The 15,545-nt window shown below is 38.9% G+C and overlaps 2 protein-coding genes across 4 annotated transcripts; both read right to left on the bottom strand.

The window, feature by feature from the left end:
• Window positions 1–105: 105 nt before the first annotated feature.
• acd (ACD shelterin complex subunit and telomerase recruitment factor) lies at window positions 106–5,742 on the bottom strand. Its single transcript, XM_027151952.2, has 13 exons — window positions 5,416–5,742; window positions 4,808–4,929; window positions 3,889–3,979; window positions 3,459–3,538; window positions 3,322–3,366; window positions 3,185–3,231; window positions 2,886–3,037; window positions 2,704–2,782; window positions 2,410–2,574; window positions 2,142–2,258; window positions 965–1,224; window positions 792–868; window positions 106–336 (listed from the first exon to the last, which is right to left on the bottom strand). The coding sequence occupies exons 1-13, from the start codon at window positions 5,524–5,526 to the stop codon at window positions 228–230; spliced, it is 1,455 nt and encodes a 484-aa protein (XP_027007753.1). The 5' UTR covers window positions 5,527–5,742; the 3' UTR covers window positions 106–227.
• A 966-nt stretch (window positions 5,743–6,708) lies between these two features.
• Window positions 6,709–15,056, bottom strand: vrk3 (VRK serine/threonine kinase 3). Of its 3 annotated transcripts, none has more exons than XM_027152086.2 (13): window positions 14,682–15,056; window positions 11,203–11,358; window positions 10,998–11,105; window positions 10,760–10,894; window positions 9,554–9,609; window positions 9,346–9,412; window positions 9,043–9,124; window positions 8,860–8,959; window positions 8,567–8,659; window positions 8,196–8,328; window positions 7,871–7,991; window positions 7,258–7,316; window positions 6,709–7,168 (listed from the first exon to the last, which is right to left on the bottom strand). In XM_027152086.2, exons 1-13 carry the CDS (start codon window positions 14,869–14,871, stop codon window positions 7,029–7,031), a joined length of 1,440 nt encoding a protein of 479 aa, XP_027007887.2. In that variant the 5' UTR covers window positions 14,872–15,056; the 3' UTR covers window positions 6,709–7,028. The 3 variants fall into 3 exon arrangements, with proteins under 3 accessions (XP_027007887.2, XP_027007886.2, XP_047666341.1); XM_027152085.2 differs by having other exon boundaries at window positions 10,974–11,105; window positions 14,682–15,055; XM_047810385.1 differs by lacking the exon at window positions 7,258–7,316 and having other exon boundaries at window positions 10,974–11,105.
• Window positions 15,057–15,545: the final 489 nt, after the last annotated feature.

Below are 15,545 nucleotides of genomic sequence, written 5' to 3'. Positions count from 1 at the left end.
GACATGTGATTGGCTGCATGAGTGACAGCAATGTGTTCCTAATAAAGTGACGCTTATTGTTACATGTAAACCCCTTTATTTCTCTGAGCAACAAGCATTTGATCATTTTTAAGATTTGTTTGAGAATTTTATTTTAATAATACACATAAAATAATATTTAAAAAAGGATTTTACAACGTTCAGTACAACAACACTGTTTATACAGAATATACAGAACACAACAAGAATCATTTCAACATTGGAACCTCTCTCAGCTCCACTCCGCTGCTGACAATAAGTGTGTGTCGAGGGGTCCCCAGGTAAGCCACCGCCCACTGCACCAGGCGCTCTGGGACTCTATACACACACACACACGCACATGTACACATATATACATACATACACACAAATACACACACACACACACACATAAAAAAAACACACACAAACACGCACACAAACAAACACACCTCATGAACACTACACTATTCCTTTCACAAACATTTTACACCGCAGACAGAAACTACAATAAAAGTATTTCATTATAATAATTCATTTTATAATTTTGTTTAATCATAAATGAATGCTGAAATTCTTATTTCAGATGTTTTAAACGTTATTTTTTGAGGGCTTTTGTTTCTTTTTGTTCTTGAGTGTGCCATCATGTAATCAGATTGAATTAGACACATACAATACTTTTAATAAAACAGTAAACATAAGATAATGTGAGTGTGTATTCTGCTTTGTTTGCTTTAACTTTACCAAGTTATTATAAAATTATTATTATTATTCCCTTTTTCAGATGGACTTACTTGAACTGGCTGAGATCCAACGTGACGTTTGGACAAGGATCATATGTGTATGAGAAACTGCTTCCGTCTGAATGGACCTGAGTTTGGAAACGAGAGGAAAAGGGACATTTATTTACAACACAAGCATGTGTATGTGTGTGTGTGTGTGTGTGTGTGTGTGTGTGTAGACCTACTCTGCTCTTTTTATTGGGAGGGGTGTGCGACATGTGGCCTGGTATTTTTTGGGGAGCTTCTGTTAGGGATTTTTCTTCTACACACACGGCTGCAGTGTGTGTGATTGTTGGCTCCTGATGCAGGTCTGTGGTTGTCAGGTCACTCCGGTGGGTGGGGCTAGGCAGAGATGGGTGTGGTCTTTGAAGAGATGGACCAATGATCTTGGACTCGTTAACAAGCTGAGAGCGACTGTCCAGCTGTAAGAGCGGCTCAGCATGACCTACAATTAGCAAGAACAACATGTGGTTATATTGTTTAAACACTTAACAAAACGAACCAACAAACAAAATAAGATGATGATGGTATTAATTATATAACGTGTAATAATTTGCTATCAACACTATGAGCAAATTATTTTAAGCATCAGGAATTTCCAGGATTTCCAGAATCAGGAATGACAAGTTTGTTTACTTTATCAAAAGAAATAATTGACAAATGATACAATAAAATAGTAAATAAATCCTCATAATATAATAAAAATATAAATACTACTTTTAAATAATAACAAACAAAATTTATATTACTATTATTGTTAATTAAATATAATTAAAATATGTATTATTAACTTACAAAATTAAAATAATGTTTAAATATTAATACTACTTTTTAAAAGTAATACATTAGTAAATTTATTATGTTAAAACCTTCTATTGAAAATGTAATATTAATTTTACAACATGGCAATTAATTGTATTTCAGTATTCACCTATCGTATTAATATTAATAATAATAATAATAATAATTCTGATGATGATAATAATGATAATAAAATGTTTATTTTTCTATTACTACTACTAATAATAAGGTACAATCAAATGGTTAAAATGTATATTACTGATGTATTTTTATTTAAAAAATATTTATATGTAACAAAAAACGAGCTCCAGTCTGAAAACAAATACAAAGATTAACCTTATTTATTTTAAGTATTTACTAAAATAAGACATCTAATTAGTATAAAGATAAATTCATTCAAATAAATATTATTGCAGTCATTTCATATTGGTTGGATTATTACTAGCCCCACTAGAGTAACGATTTATTTAAAACACATATGAACTTATATTCTGTAGAATTTTCAACTGAAATCTGGAACATTGTGTGTTTGTGTACAGATTTAGTACAAAAATTATTTACACTCTAAAGAACATGGGGAGGTTCGGATCAGGTCATCAGCAGGATCGAATAAATCCCAGGGGCTCTCTCGGTCCCCGTTCTCTCCTCCTCCTCCTCCACACCAAACCTCTGAGAGACCTGGAAAAGAGAAGAAAGTGCGTGTGTGTGTGTGTGTGTGTGTTATGGATGGGGGAAAATGTAAAGGGGGAACACAATAACATCACAATAAGCTCCCTGGAGTAGCATTTACTCTCCTCAGCATTTCCACATCACTGCTCACGTCTCCTACCTGCTTTGGTGTTATTCTGGGTGAGCAGATGCCCATCTTCCAGCCTATCGGACGCCGGGGTAGACGAGTCTCCGCCCCTATCTTGCATAGTGATTGGCGATGTCATTGGTTCAGCTACTTGCGGAGGCACCAGACCACTTGGAGTTTCGCTCAAACTCGACACACCTGAGCACGAGAGCATTTAAAGGGGAAACAAAAACACATGCATGGAGAAGCTCGGGCACTCGTCTGGTGGAATTCCCGAAGGTCCGTAATGATAAGGAGCAATTAATTAGACAAGAGACAGTACAGTACCGGGATCAGCTGTCAACATCTCCCTCTGCTCCTCTGGGATCAGGAGATGAGACACAGGAGTGCTGAAACTCTCCTCACCCTGGAAAAAACAGTCCCACACACACACATACACACACACATACATTTGTTTGGATGCAGTTCTGACAGCTGGTGCCACCTGGTTGCTATGGATACCAGCTTACCTTGCAGCGAAGCCTCTCTCGGTGCCAATGTGTGGGCGTGGCTGTCCCCAGGTGACCTGCAGAGGGTGTGGCTATTTTCTTGATTGCATCATTCAGGAGGTCCATGATGATGTCATTGTGCCACGCCCCCATCAAACAGGAAAGCGGGAGTCCTGTGAGAAAAGAAAATCAACAACAAAGAATATTTTAAATGTATTATTTATAAATACGCATCACAATTAAGTTTAGAAGTAAAGTGTGTGTGAGAGTGTGTATAGTAACTGTGTGTGTGTGTGTGTGTGTGTGTGAGAGACACTAACCTGACTGTGAGCACACAGAAGTGATTGAACTCTCCTTCATGAGGGAGCTGAAGTGAAAATTAAGATACATAACATTAAAACAGAGAAAAATGACAACCCCAACACACACACACTCTCTCTCAGACACACACACGTACCGCCACGTCTTCAGGATTTGTTGCCTGACTGATGGCAGCATTGTGCTGAAAGTAAAAGAGATGGTGAGAAATATTTTGGCTTTATCGATTACAAAATATTTTAGAAATAATTATGATGTATTATGGAAATGTCTTGCCAGCTCGGGGGACGGTGATGTCTACTGACTCGACCCACAGTGACGATCTGATTAATAGTGAGATAAAACTGACAGTTCGTCTAAAAACGGGAAAAAGAAAAGAACCTGATATTGAACACTGACATAAGAAACATAAGTCCCCTGAGCGCCAAGGGTTCTATAATCTCCGCTGGTTTTTTCATATAAGAGCTGCTCAGTGAACATGAGAGTTATAAAATCAATCAAGGGCTTGATATTCATATGTTATCAAACGGAGTGCAAACTATTAGTGTTATTCGTATTATTTTACTATCGATAACTAAACACACGTTTGCAAACTCTAAATGTCTTATTGCTATTCATTCCTGTATCCTAAGGGTGTGTAAACTTTTGCACACAGCTGTGTAATGATATATTTGAAGGCCATGATAACTGTGTTTGTCTGCTGTACCAGTTCTGGGTCCATGTGGAAGTTCAGCTGGAATTTTCGCACCGACACCGTCGTGTTGTCCAGCCCTGAAAACGTGTCTCTCTCCTCTAACCTGAAACACACACAAACACACACACGCATGCACACGCACGCACGCACACACACACACACCTTTAATATCACTATTATTTATACAAACCACCAATAACCTAAAAAGTATTAAAGTATTAATGAAATTAATTACTTAACCTAATTAATTAATGCTTTTATTAATTAAAAATGAACACTAAAAGTGTATTATATATTCACCATTCTAGAAATGTAGCAAAAAAGCTGATAAATAAATAAATAAATAAATAAATAAATAAAGATAAGATTTGATTTAAATGTTAATTATTGCACTGTGCATCCATGAAATCCATTTTTATTTTGATAATAAACAAACAAACAAACAAACAGTCCACTAGTAACTTGCATGAACAAGCTGCATTTTCAGAACAAGTCTATTATTTAATACAAAATAATCCCTAAAATAAGGAACATTTTACTACCACGAATACACACTCGTTCTATAAAGTGGACTAAATATTATTAAATTCTAAACCTTAAATATTTGGTGCAGTATAACTAACTGCTCTGTAATCAGTTCTCTCGCTCTACGTCTAATTTTTAATGAGAGTTTCGTGCTAAAAAAATTCTCCTGGAGTGAACTGAGTAGAAGATAAAGCTGCAATTGTGTCTAAGTATGTAGAGTTTGTGTTACATTCTGTTATTTTATTTTATTTTATTTATTTACTCTATTTCGGATCGACAGGTTCAGGCTGATTTAACACAATAAGGTGTTGCTGATGATGATGATGATGGTGTAAAATTAGGCAAGGACTCAGGTGTTTAGTCGCTGGTGTCATAACACATAGTTAATAAGTTGTGTTGTACTCACTCCTGCATGTGCTCCCAGGCTGAGGCACTGAGCACCGCAGGGATGAACACGGTCCCATCTGACAGGAACAGCATGCAAGCATCACTCACATCCGTGCGCTGAGACTCGGTCAAGTCGCTCACCTACACAAAACACACACACACACACACACACACACACACTCTCCATTATTTATCAGTTCACCACACCACCGACACCTTCGTCTCAGTGTCCCATGAATCCAGATCATTAAAAATGTAATGACAGTTTTATTCCTTTAACATTTACACACAAATCTCTATCTTGAAATGTTCTGAAACGTCTCACATTCTGTTTTTTTTTTTTTACTAAAAACACTAGACTATGTTTTAGCCCCGCCCCAATATTGCTCTTGACCACGCCCACACAAACTCAGTGTAACCCATAAACATAAAAAGTCAGTATTGCACTGCTTTTTATTCGTGCTGCAGTGTTGACACGAGGGAACGCCCACTTATATTACGTCACGTCGGTGGGCGTGGTTTAGGAGGACAATAACCTAGGTATGGGTTCTGTCGGGCTTTTAAGCTCAAAGTAAGAAAGCGGCGGCTCATTATAACACGTTAAAACGTCACATATCAGTGTCTCACCCCGACTACATGAGCTCTGACGCTCGAACAGCGCTGCTGCTCTTTGCTGTAGTTCTGAATCATCTGCTCGATCCACGGAGTCGGTTCACTCTCAGTCCTGCAGCGCCGCATTACGGCCTAAACTGGTTTAAAATCCCTTTGTAAACGTGTACTGACAACACGATCACATGTTAAAAAAATTTGTACTTTAATCCTGTTCTCAAGGTTCACACGCAAAATTAGATTTCGCTCAAAACCAAGCGAACGAATTTGGCGGCTCGATCGACCGCTGCACTCTTGTTTTCGCTCCGTGTAGAAACACGAACAAAGAGCGTTTAAGTTCCGGTGTGGATGGAATTCATGCGCGTGTCTCTGTTGCCCTCTTGAGGAACATTTCGGGGGTAGGTAGGTAGGTAAGTAAGTAAATAAATAAATAGACCGATATGCAGTGTTTAAAAATCTCTAACATTAATATAGCATATCAAGCGCTGCTGTAATAATAACAATAATAATAATAATAATAATATGCTGCTAAACCACTTTATGGAGACTTGGCACCTGCACACAGTGCCAAAGCTACCAGTACCTGGTTTAAGTACCATGAGATCCCTGTTCTCAATTGGCCAGCAAACTCACCTGACCTTAAGCCCATAGAAAATCTATGGTGTATTGTGAAGAAGAAGATGCTATATGCCAGACCCAACAATGCAGAAGAGCTGAAGCAACCTGGGCTCTCATAACACCTGCTCAGAATTTTCTGAGATACTGAATTTGGGATTTTCCTTAGTTTTCAGTTATAAGCATCAAAATGAAAAGAAATAAACATTTGAAATATATCAGTCTGCGTGTAATGAATGAATATAATATATAAGTTTCACTTTTTGAATGGAATTAGTGAAATAAATCAACTTTTTGATGATATTCTAATCATATGACCAGCACCTGTAAATATACACAGACACACACACTATATATACACACACACAAATATATGTTTATTTATTTATTACACATACACTATATAAAGTAAAACGTAAACAAAAGTATTTTAAAAGTATTTAAACAAAGTCAGTGAATAATCAGTAATTACACACCTGTAAACTGACCTGCATGATCGGTGGAACAGGAAATAATGTAAATAATAAGTGTGTTTTAATGCTCACACTAAAATAAATTGATTTAGACAGAGATCTCTAACAAAACAAAGCAAAGATAACTAAAGGTAAAGAAAAAAAACAGACCGCATGTGTTAGAAACCTCAACAGATGGATAGATAAATAAATAAGCAAGGAAATAAAACAAGTACAGCAGAACGTTAAACAAAATGGTTTATTGTCAAATGCACACACTTACCAATGATTAATAACAACTATTAAAAACTATTAACACCAGAGATTTTTGTTTTAGCACCAAGTGAAATGTCAATGGTTCTAACAAAAATCAGTGAAAGCCCTGTGGTTTAAAACACAACACACCGTTAAAACATAGTGAAAAAAATCCTCTTTCCCCTAAAAGCAAATATTTATTATAAAATTCAAGGCTGTTTCACTCGGTTTTCTTTACCTGGGAAAATTAAAAATCAGCTGTATTCATTATTACAGATGATCATAAATGATCATTGTGTTGAAACCATTTTAGCTGAACGCGAGCGGCTCCTTCAGAGATCCAGCAAGCTGCTTTAATGCCTCGGTAAGCCCCAGTTTCAGCTCAGAGTAATTCGGCTTCTCTGTGTAATGCAGGCTCATCACCTGAGACATGTAGCTCAGTAACGCACCTACGCACACACACACACGCGCACACCATATATCACACCGTTATAAACATCAATCCAGAATTATATAATATATATTTTTTAAAACTCACCTGAAACTTTCTTATTTTTAAAACAGTGTCTCATTAATCCAGGAATATCAGTCATGTACCTATGAGTACGTATACACACACACAATCTCTATTATTACAGTCGTCCTCTACCTTACGTGAATGCATTCCATCTACTAACACATGCAAAAGATTGTACTCCATGTATACAGGGTTAAAAAAATAAAAATGTAAATAATCATCTTTGATAATCTTTACTCTATCACTGTATGACAACCCATTCTAAAATCATCACCGTTTACATTAAATAACTACAATTTAAAAGAAAAACAACACTAAAGTATAGTGAGAATTAAAGGAAAAATTGACTACACAATCTTTTTATAAAAGTCACTCTGCACCTCTGTGCCAATTAAATAAATAAATAAAAAAAATAAAAGCCTTAGTGCTGTTAATTTATGAAGTTTAAAGTGTAAAATTTGGCACTCGCTGATGTGTAACTGTGTATATTTGGAACGTTTGGACTGCAGTCGTTAACAATTTAATATTGTAAAGTAAATGACAGCACACTTACAGTAGGTATCTGATTTTTGGTTCAAAGGGCACAAAAACAATTGTGTGTGTGTGTTTGTCAGGGTGTGTGTGTGTGTTTTACCTTTCCTTCTGAGCAGAAACAGCTGAGCCTGACTGAGTGATGGGACTCCACGGCAGCGTGCCGGTCAACCAGAAGAGTAGACAAAAACCCAGAGACTGCAGATCACTGCGCCGAGATGGACCTGTGGGGCACAAACACACACCCCGACAAACACACACACACACCCCGACAAACACACACACCCCCACAATGACATGATGGACACACCGACGGATGGACGGACACACACACAAAAAACTGAGGCCCAGAGGTGTAATATAGTCAGGTAGTGATGTGTATGTGTTTTTTTTGTACGCGTGTGTGTGTGTGTGTGTGTGTTCATTACCAGCCCCTTTGTGTGAATCTACGCTGATGAAGTTGAGGTTTCCTTGGTGTAGCATCCGGCTGCCTTCCCGATATTCCACATGTTTCCCTCCAGGACAGAACCTGAATGCGTGACCAAACCCTGACAGAAAGACCTAAAAAACGCACACAAATTTTCAATTCAATTTTTTTTTTTTTTTAAATGTCACAACTTCAATTTGTTAGACATTAGGCAAATGTAAACAGCATGGAAGCAGTCATATAATTTTTCCAACAGCCCCAGTGTTTCATCCCACAGAGCTGCTGAGTTCTGACTCTGATTGGTCAGAAGGTGTTGATGAATTCTCTTTGACAGCAGCTCTTTAGTCCTACAGACTCTATATTAATAATCACCTGTGAATCGCCCTGTGTCCTGATGTAGACGTTTCCTGCATCGATGTCTGCGTGAACATACTCATTTTCATGGATGAACTCCAGAGCATCCAGCTAAAGTGAACACACACACACATTTAATCATTTTTTATTGTACATATTCCTTTATATAAAGTAAGCATGCAGTCACAGTTGTGATGGTGAAGAAAGGGGAATGACATTAAAAGAAAAAAATAAAAGGAAATTAACCAAAGGGAAAGAAAACAGAGTGAAGAAAAACAAAACTAATAGGTAAGTAAAGAAGAGCAGCGTACTAATCGCAGTGCCAGCTTCAGGACTTCTCTCTCATTGAGACTCGTCTGTTTGTCCAGAACTGACTGCAGCGTGCAGCCCATATCAGGAAATATCAAAAACCTGCAATGTGACAAACACACAAACTTTAACACACACACACACACACACACGACATTTCTGTGACCGTACAGTAGTTCACACACCTGTAAGTTTCATGTAGACCAAAACCAACACTTGATGGGATTCCGAGAAAGTTCAAACTATGGATCTTCATCCACTTCTCCACTGAAAACACACACACACACACACGTTTCAGTAAGAACTTATTACCTACTGCATTTCACTGCCTTGTACTTGTACATGTGTAATGACAATAAAGTTGAAATTCAAACATTTCAGAAACTCAATTTTTCCTCATATATATATACATATATATATATACATAGTATATACTGTGCGAGTGTGTGTGTGTGTGTGTGTGTGTGTGTTTGTCTTTACACACTGACCTGCAGCAGGTTTGGCAGCTCTTTGGAGAAAATTCTGTTCATTAAACAGCTGTCCATCTTTTGCACCCTGAACAGAACACACACACACACACACACACACACACACACGCACACACACAGTATGTAAACACACTACATACATAAACATACACAATTGGTTAGCTTGGCAAATGGTGTGTATATATAAAATGTGTGTGTTTACTCTTACCAGCCTCAGTATGTGTTTTAAGTCATTAGATGTGCTCCGTACACCAGCCTGTTGCACTGTACACACAACCAGCAGGTTTAATGTACACACACACACCCACCCACACCAAACATCTACTGTGTACAACATCATACAGCTTTACATGCCACTCTTCACCTAGTCCTGTTCTCAAACTGTAATACACAAACCTACAACCCAGAAACAGACTCCTCCCCACGGTGAAAGTAAAGCTCCTTATGTGTGAAATCCTAAAATGTTTTGTGTGATATTTCTATGATATGCTTCAGGAATCTCATTGAATTGTTCATGTTATCTGTTCCAAACTTTAACCCATCGCCCCTTTAAAGGTGGGGTCTCCGTTGTTTGAAAGCCAATGTTGGCATATAAAATCACCAAAACAAACACGCCCCTAACCCAAATGGGTCCCACCCCTGTATCGATAGCTCCGCCCACACATACATACATAACCCAGGCAACTACTGGAAAGAAACGTGTCTTTATCATAGCTGAAGGGAAGAACAATACGATTGTAGATAAACAAACAAGCAAAAATGACACACAAGCATAATCATGTAAAGGACAAAGGCATATATTAGTTCTGTGTAACAAAGCAAAACCAACGTTACTCACCTATCGAGAAGGAAAAAAGCGCCTCGGCGTCTTAAGTAAAGTCGGCCACATATTCACAGGTCGGAGTTTCCCGAGTCGATAACTCTTGAGCTAAACGCTGTTACTACACAAAACGCGGTTGTAGCTGCCTCTCTACATTACTACGATAGAAAAGAGGTGTTATTTGTGTAGTAACAGCGTTTAGCTCAGGAGTTATTGACTCGGGAAACTCCAACCTGTGAATATGTGGCCAACTTCCTGCTCCTTCAGTTCTCTCCAGCGCTGGAAAGCTGATCCTATATTAACACGTCCTACTTCTTGCCTTATCGTCAGTCTTTCTTTCTTTGTTTTTATCCTCCATGTCAATGTTAAAACCGCTTTCTGCTAATGTCACACATGCGCACTGAACACTCTCTCCACCCATATTGACAAGACACGCCCCTTTCTGCTCATTGGCTACACGTTAGTTTTGATTTGTGTTTACTATTCGGCCCGACTCGGTTTTCTGAAGCATTTCTCAAAAATCTGAGACCCTGCCTTTAATAACTGCTCAGCATTCTGAACAAATCAAAATGGTTAGTGAGGATGGTTTTGTACCCTCATACGTCAGCTCCAGGTCCGTCTGACTCAACAGCTTCCCGAGTCTCCATTTCTTTCCTGACTGGTCACATAACTCCAGTCCTTCCTGCACAGGCTCCACAGCACTCACTCGCTTCACGCGCTTAACTTTACCTTTGAACGAAGATACCAGTGTTATTTACACAGCTGGAAATAAAACCTGTTTTTTTTTTTTAATTATTATTATTTTTACCAGATTTTATTTGTAACCGCTCGCCTGAGGGCGGAGTCTGAGGAGTCTGACAAGACACATTCGTTTGCTCTTCCTCTTTTTTCTTTTCCGGAGACGCTTTCCGTTTCCATGGAGACGTGACAGCGTTCTGATCTGAAAACCGAGAAGAATTTATTAGAGCAGCTTCACAGCTTTACTAATTGGTCTTGATTTATCAGATGACTGCGATCTGTGTGTTCAGATCTTTCACCCTTGGCTGCTGAAGGTCTGGGTGACGTGGACAGACTGCAGGATTTCCTCACGGCGGATCTGCGCGTGGTTCTGATGGGAGAGCGTTTCAGTGCTGACTGGGAAGAGGAGGATAAAGAGGAAGTGGTGGAGGAGGAGGAGGGATCTCCTGAAGCATCTGTACAGAGTAAAACAAAAACTGATTCCATTGTGTTTTCTGGTCCTGCTGCTTTTCGTGCAGCGGTTTTATAATCAGACGCTCTGAGTTTATCGGTTTGGTGTGAGTGTTAGAGAGAGAGAGGAACAAAGAGAGAGCAAGAGAGAAAAAGAGAGAGAGAGAGAGAGAGAGAGAGAGAGAGAGAGAGAAACAGAAACAAGTAGAGAAACAGAGAGAGAGAGAGAGAAACAGAAACAGATAGAGAAACAGAGAGAGAGAGAGAGAGAGAGAGAGAGAGAGAGAAACAGAAACAAGTAGAGAAACAGAGAGAGAGAGAGAAACAGAAACAGATAGAGAGAGAGAGAGAGAGACACAGAGAGAGAGAGAGAGAAACAGAAACAAGTAGAGAAACAGAGAGAGAGAGAGAGAGAGAAACAGAAACAGATAGAGAGAGAGAGAGAGAGAGAGAGAAACAGAAACAAGTAGAGAAACAGAGAGAGAGAGAGAGAGAGAGAGAGAGAAACAGAAACAGAGAAACAGAGAGAGAGAGAGAGAGAGAGAGAGAGAGAGAGAGAGAGAGAGAGAAACAGAAACAGATAGAGAAACAGAGAGAGAGAGAGAGAGAAACAGAAACAGATAGAGAAACAGAGAGAGACAGAAACAAGTAGAGAAACAGAGAGAGAGAGAAACAGAAACAGATAGAGAAACAGAGAGAGACAGAAACAAGTAGAGAAACAGAGAGAGAGAGACAGAAACAAATAGAGAAACAGCGAGACCATCAACTTTTGGTAAAAAAAAAAAAAATCCACCTTAAACTTACATTATGGACACCAATAACTCAGACTTACAGTGAAGATCATCATTTTCTGTGTGTGTGTGTGGGGGGGGGGGGGTTGTGAATAGGATGATCAGAGTAAATTGTTGTCAATTTTGTTTACAGGTTTTATTTTTTTCCTTTAGTGCTACGCTTTAGAAGCTACACAAAATACTGTCCCATTTCCCAGAAGGCAAAAGAATAATAATTTACACTGATCATTCTGTGCAAATGTTTACAACCCCCTGATTCTCATCGTATCATGTTGCCTTCTGGAGCATCAGTGAATGTTCCAGCTCGTGTATTTTGAACTTTTAAATCCTCCTTTATTTCAGAGAGCTGTCAAATCTTGCACCATTTGTATTGCCTCCTCTTCTGTTGGTAGATATTTTCCACATAAAAATTATGTTTGATTGTACTGACCACGTCTGGAGGAAACCGAGGGGCATTGTCTTCGGTGAGGACACAGCTCCAAACAGATGGACTTTTGTGTGATACTCTTTTGTTGGAGTCTGTGAAGCATCACCTTTTGGCCACCAGAGGAAGGATTATGTGTTGCTCAGGGACATAAACTTGGTGAAACATAGCTTGTACGTCTGCCATGACTGCTATGGGCCCTTGTCTGAAGCGCAGAAGAACTCCCATCATTGAGTTGGACAAGTGGAGGATGTTCCCTCTTGTTCAGGACGGTTGGGTGCCTTTGGTGATATACGGAACAATCCATTCTGTTTCTGCATCCTTTACCTGTATGGCCGACCTTTAGACATCCAAAGCAAATCCCCTTCTTTCTATGTGTACAGTTGTGTTCAAAATTATTCAACCCCAACTGAAATTGATTGTTTTGGTCGGTTTGACATTGATTTTGATCATTCAGTCATCCTGCTTACAATTAAATCAAAGAGGCACGTGTAGGTCAGACAAATATAACATAACATTTATAATGAAATAACCACAAATGTCTTTTCTGAGCTCACATCATTATCAGTTTTATTCAACCCCCAAGTGACATTCAATCTTAGTACAACATCCTTTTACAGTTATAACAGCTTTTAAACGTGAAGCATTGTCTTGCAGCGATCTACGGGTATCTTCGCCCATTCATCATGGGCAAAAGCCTCCAGTTCAGTCACATTCTTAGGCTTGCGCACTGCAACTGCTTTCTTTAAGTCCCACCAGAGGTTCTCAATCGGATTTAAGTCTGGTGACTGCGATGGCCACTTCAAAATGTTCCAGCCTTTAATCTGCAACCATGCTCTAGTGGACTTGGAGGTATGCTTGGGATCATTGTCCTGTTGAAAGGTCCAACGTCTCCCAAGCCTCAGGTTTGTGACGGACTGCATCACATTGTCATCCAATATCGCCTGGTACTACAGAGAATTCATGGTACCTTGCACACGCTGAAGCTTCCCAGTACCTGCAGAAGCAAAACAGCCCCAAAGCATGATTGACCCCCCGCCATGCTTCACAGTAGGCAAGGTGTTCTTTTCTTCATAGGCCTTGTTCTTCCTCCTCCAAACATAGCGTTGATCCATGGGCCCAAACAGTTCTAATTTTGTTTCATCAGTCCACAGAACACTATCCCAAAACTTCTGTGGTTTGTCCACATGACTTTTGACATACTGCAGTCGACTCTTCTTATTCTTTGGAGACAGCAAGGGGGTGCGCCTGGGAGTTCTGGCATGGAGGCATTCATTACGCAGGGTGCGCCGTATTGTCTGAGCAGAAACTTCAGTACCCACATCTGACAAATCTTTTCTCAGTTCCTCAGCAATCACACGGGGACTTTTCTCCACTCTACGCTTCAGGTAGCGCACAGCATTCGAAGTCAGCTTCTTCTTTCTACCACGACCAGGTAGCGTTTCAACAGTGCCCTTTGCCTTGAATTTGCAAATGATGCTTCCTATGGTGTCTCTTGGTATGTTTAACATCTTTGCAATCTTCTTATAGCCATTGCCCTTCCTGTGAAGAGTAATCACCTCTTCTCTTGTCTTCCTGGACCATTCTCTTGACTTCACCATGTTTGTAACCATACCAGTAAATGTCTAGAAGGAGCTGAGTATCACAGTCATTTTAAAGCTGCCTAATTGGTGCTTATTAGGCTTTATTGCTGCTCCCTGACATCCACAGGTGTTTTCAATACCTGATTGAAAACACTTCAATGAACCTCTGTTCTTCAGAGTAGTAGTCTTTAAGGGGTTGAATAATTGTGTCAATGAAGAATTCACAAAAGAAACATTTACTACTGTATTACAAAACTAATTGATGTCATCTTAGTTGCATATGGTTCTTTAAGAAGTCCTTGTAGGAGTTCATTCTGAATACAATTACAAATGTACACTAAATTCCCTAAAACCATTTACAGCATTGGGGGTTGAATAATTCTGAACAGAACTGTATGTATATGTGTGTGTGTGTGTGTGTGTGTGTGTGTGTGTGTGTGTGTGTGTGTGTGTATATGTGTATGTACAGTATGTGTATATATATATATGTGTGTATGTGTGTGTGTGTGTGTGTCTGTCTGTCTGTGTACCTGTCCCAGTGATGCTGTGAGTCTGCACCAGTGCGCTGAGCTTGATCACCGGATCCGGTTGTGCTGCCCCATCAGTGTGTGTGTGTTCAGGAGGCTCTAACACACAGGGCAGTTTTTCTCCACACGAAGGACAAAACTTAAAGCCAGGCTGCAGTTTCGAGCCGCATTGTGGACAGTAAAAACAAGGCATGATGGCGCTGAAGGATCTCTGGTCTGGGTTCAGGTCTTAAACAGGAAACACAGCAGCACGAGTAACAGCCGGTTCTATACACACCACCTGTGTTAAAGCCGAGTTTAGTTAAACACAGAAGTTAACGTCCAGCCATTTTGAGCGCGTTATCGTTACACTGTGTCACGTGACTACAGCGTGCGGCAGGAGGACAAACACGGTGTGTGCGCGCGCGCAGTCGAAAACGACGTGTTATTTTTTTTTTATTGTTTTAATAACAAAATGATAACAAGTAAAAATAAATGCAATGGCATAATATTCACATATTAAAATAGTACCATAACATAAAGGAAAGAAAAAATAATACAATGAAGGGGAATCGAGCAATAGTTAATTTATTTTACAATAGAGGAATTCAATTTTGTGCCATTTAAATGTTTTAAAATAAAATGTCATTTACAGCTTAAAATGGAAAATGTTTGGTTTCTTTTCAGACCACTTACATTTATGGATATGAAACTTTAATATCTGTATAATTTTAAAATATACTTGACTAATTTTATTGTTTATTCTAATACTTTAAGTCCAAACCAATTTCCAGTTAATATTCTGAAATATACTTCATAATATTATGAAGTATATACAAATACAAATACAAATATTATATACATCTAATAATAATCTAGAATTTTTAT

The sequence above is a fragment of the Tachysurus fulvidraco genome, chromosome 2 (genome assembly GCF_022655615.1).
Source record: "Tachysurus fulvidraco isolate hzauxx_2018 chromosome 2, HZAU_PFXX_2.0, whole genome shotgun sequence".
NCBI classification, from domain to species: domain Eukaryota; kingdom Metazoa; phylum Chordata; class Actinopteri; order Siluriformes; family Bagridae; genus Tachysurus; species Tachysurus fulvidraco.
The sequence above is the reverse complement of the archived record's forward strand: the minus strand, read 5'-3'. Positions and strand labels throughout refer to the sequence as shown.

Coding starts and splice junctions, on each gene's coding strand:
- acd (XM_027151952.2), bottom strand. CDS start 5,526: ATGCGGCGCTGCAGGACTGAGAGTGAACCGACTCCGTGGATCGAGCAG. Junction 1,225..2,141: donor CTCCCCATGTTCTTTAGAGT/GTAAATAATTTT, acceptor TGCTAATTGTAG/GTCATGCTGAGCCGCTCTTA. Junction 869..964: donor CTCCCAATAAAAAGAGCAGA/GTAGGTCTACAC, acceptor TTCCAAACTCAG/GTCCATTCAGACGGAAGCAG.
- vrk3 (XM_027152085.2), bottom strand. CDS start 14,871: ATGCCTTGTTTTTACTGTCCACAATGCGGCTCGAAACTGCAGCCTGGC. Junction 8,660..8,859: donor TGAAGCTGGCACTGCGATTA/GTACGCTGCTCT, acceptor TGTTCACTTTAG/CTGGATGCTCTGGAGTTCAT. Junction 8,329..8,566: donor GGACACAGGGCGATTCACAG/GTGATTATTAAT, acceptor TGCGTTTTTTAG/GTCTTTCTGTCAGGGTTTGG.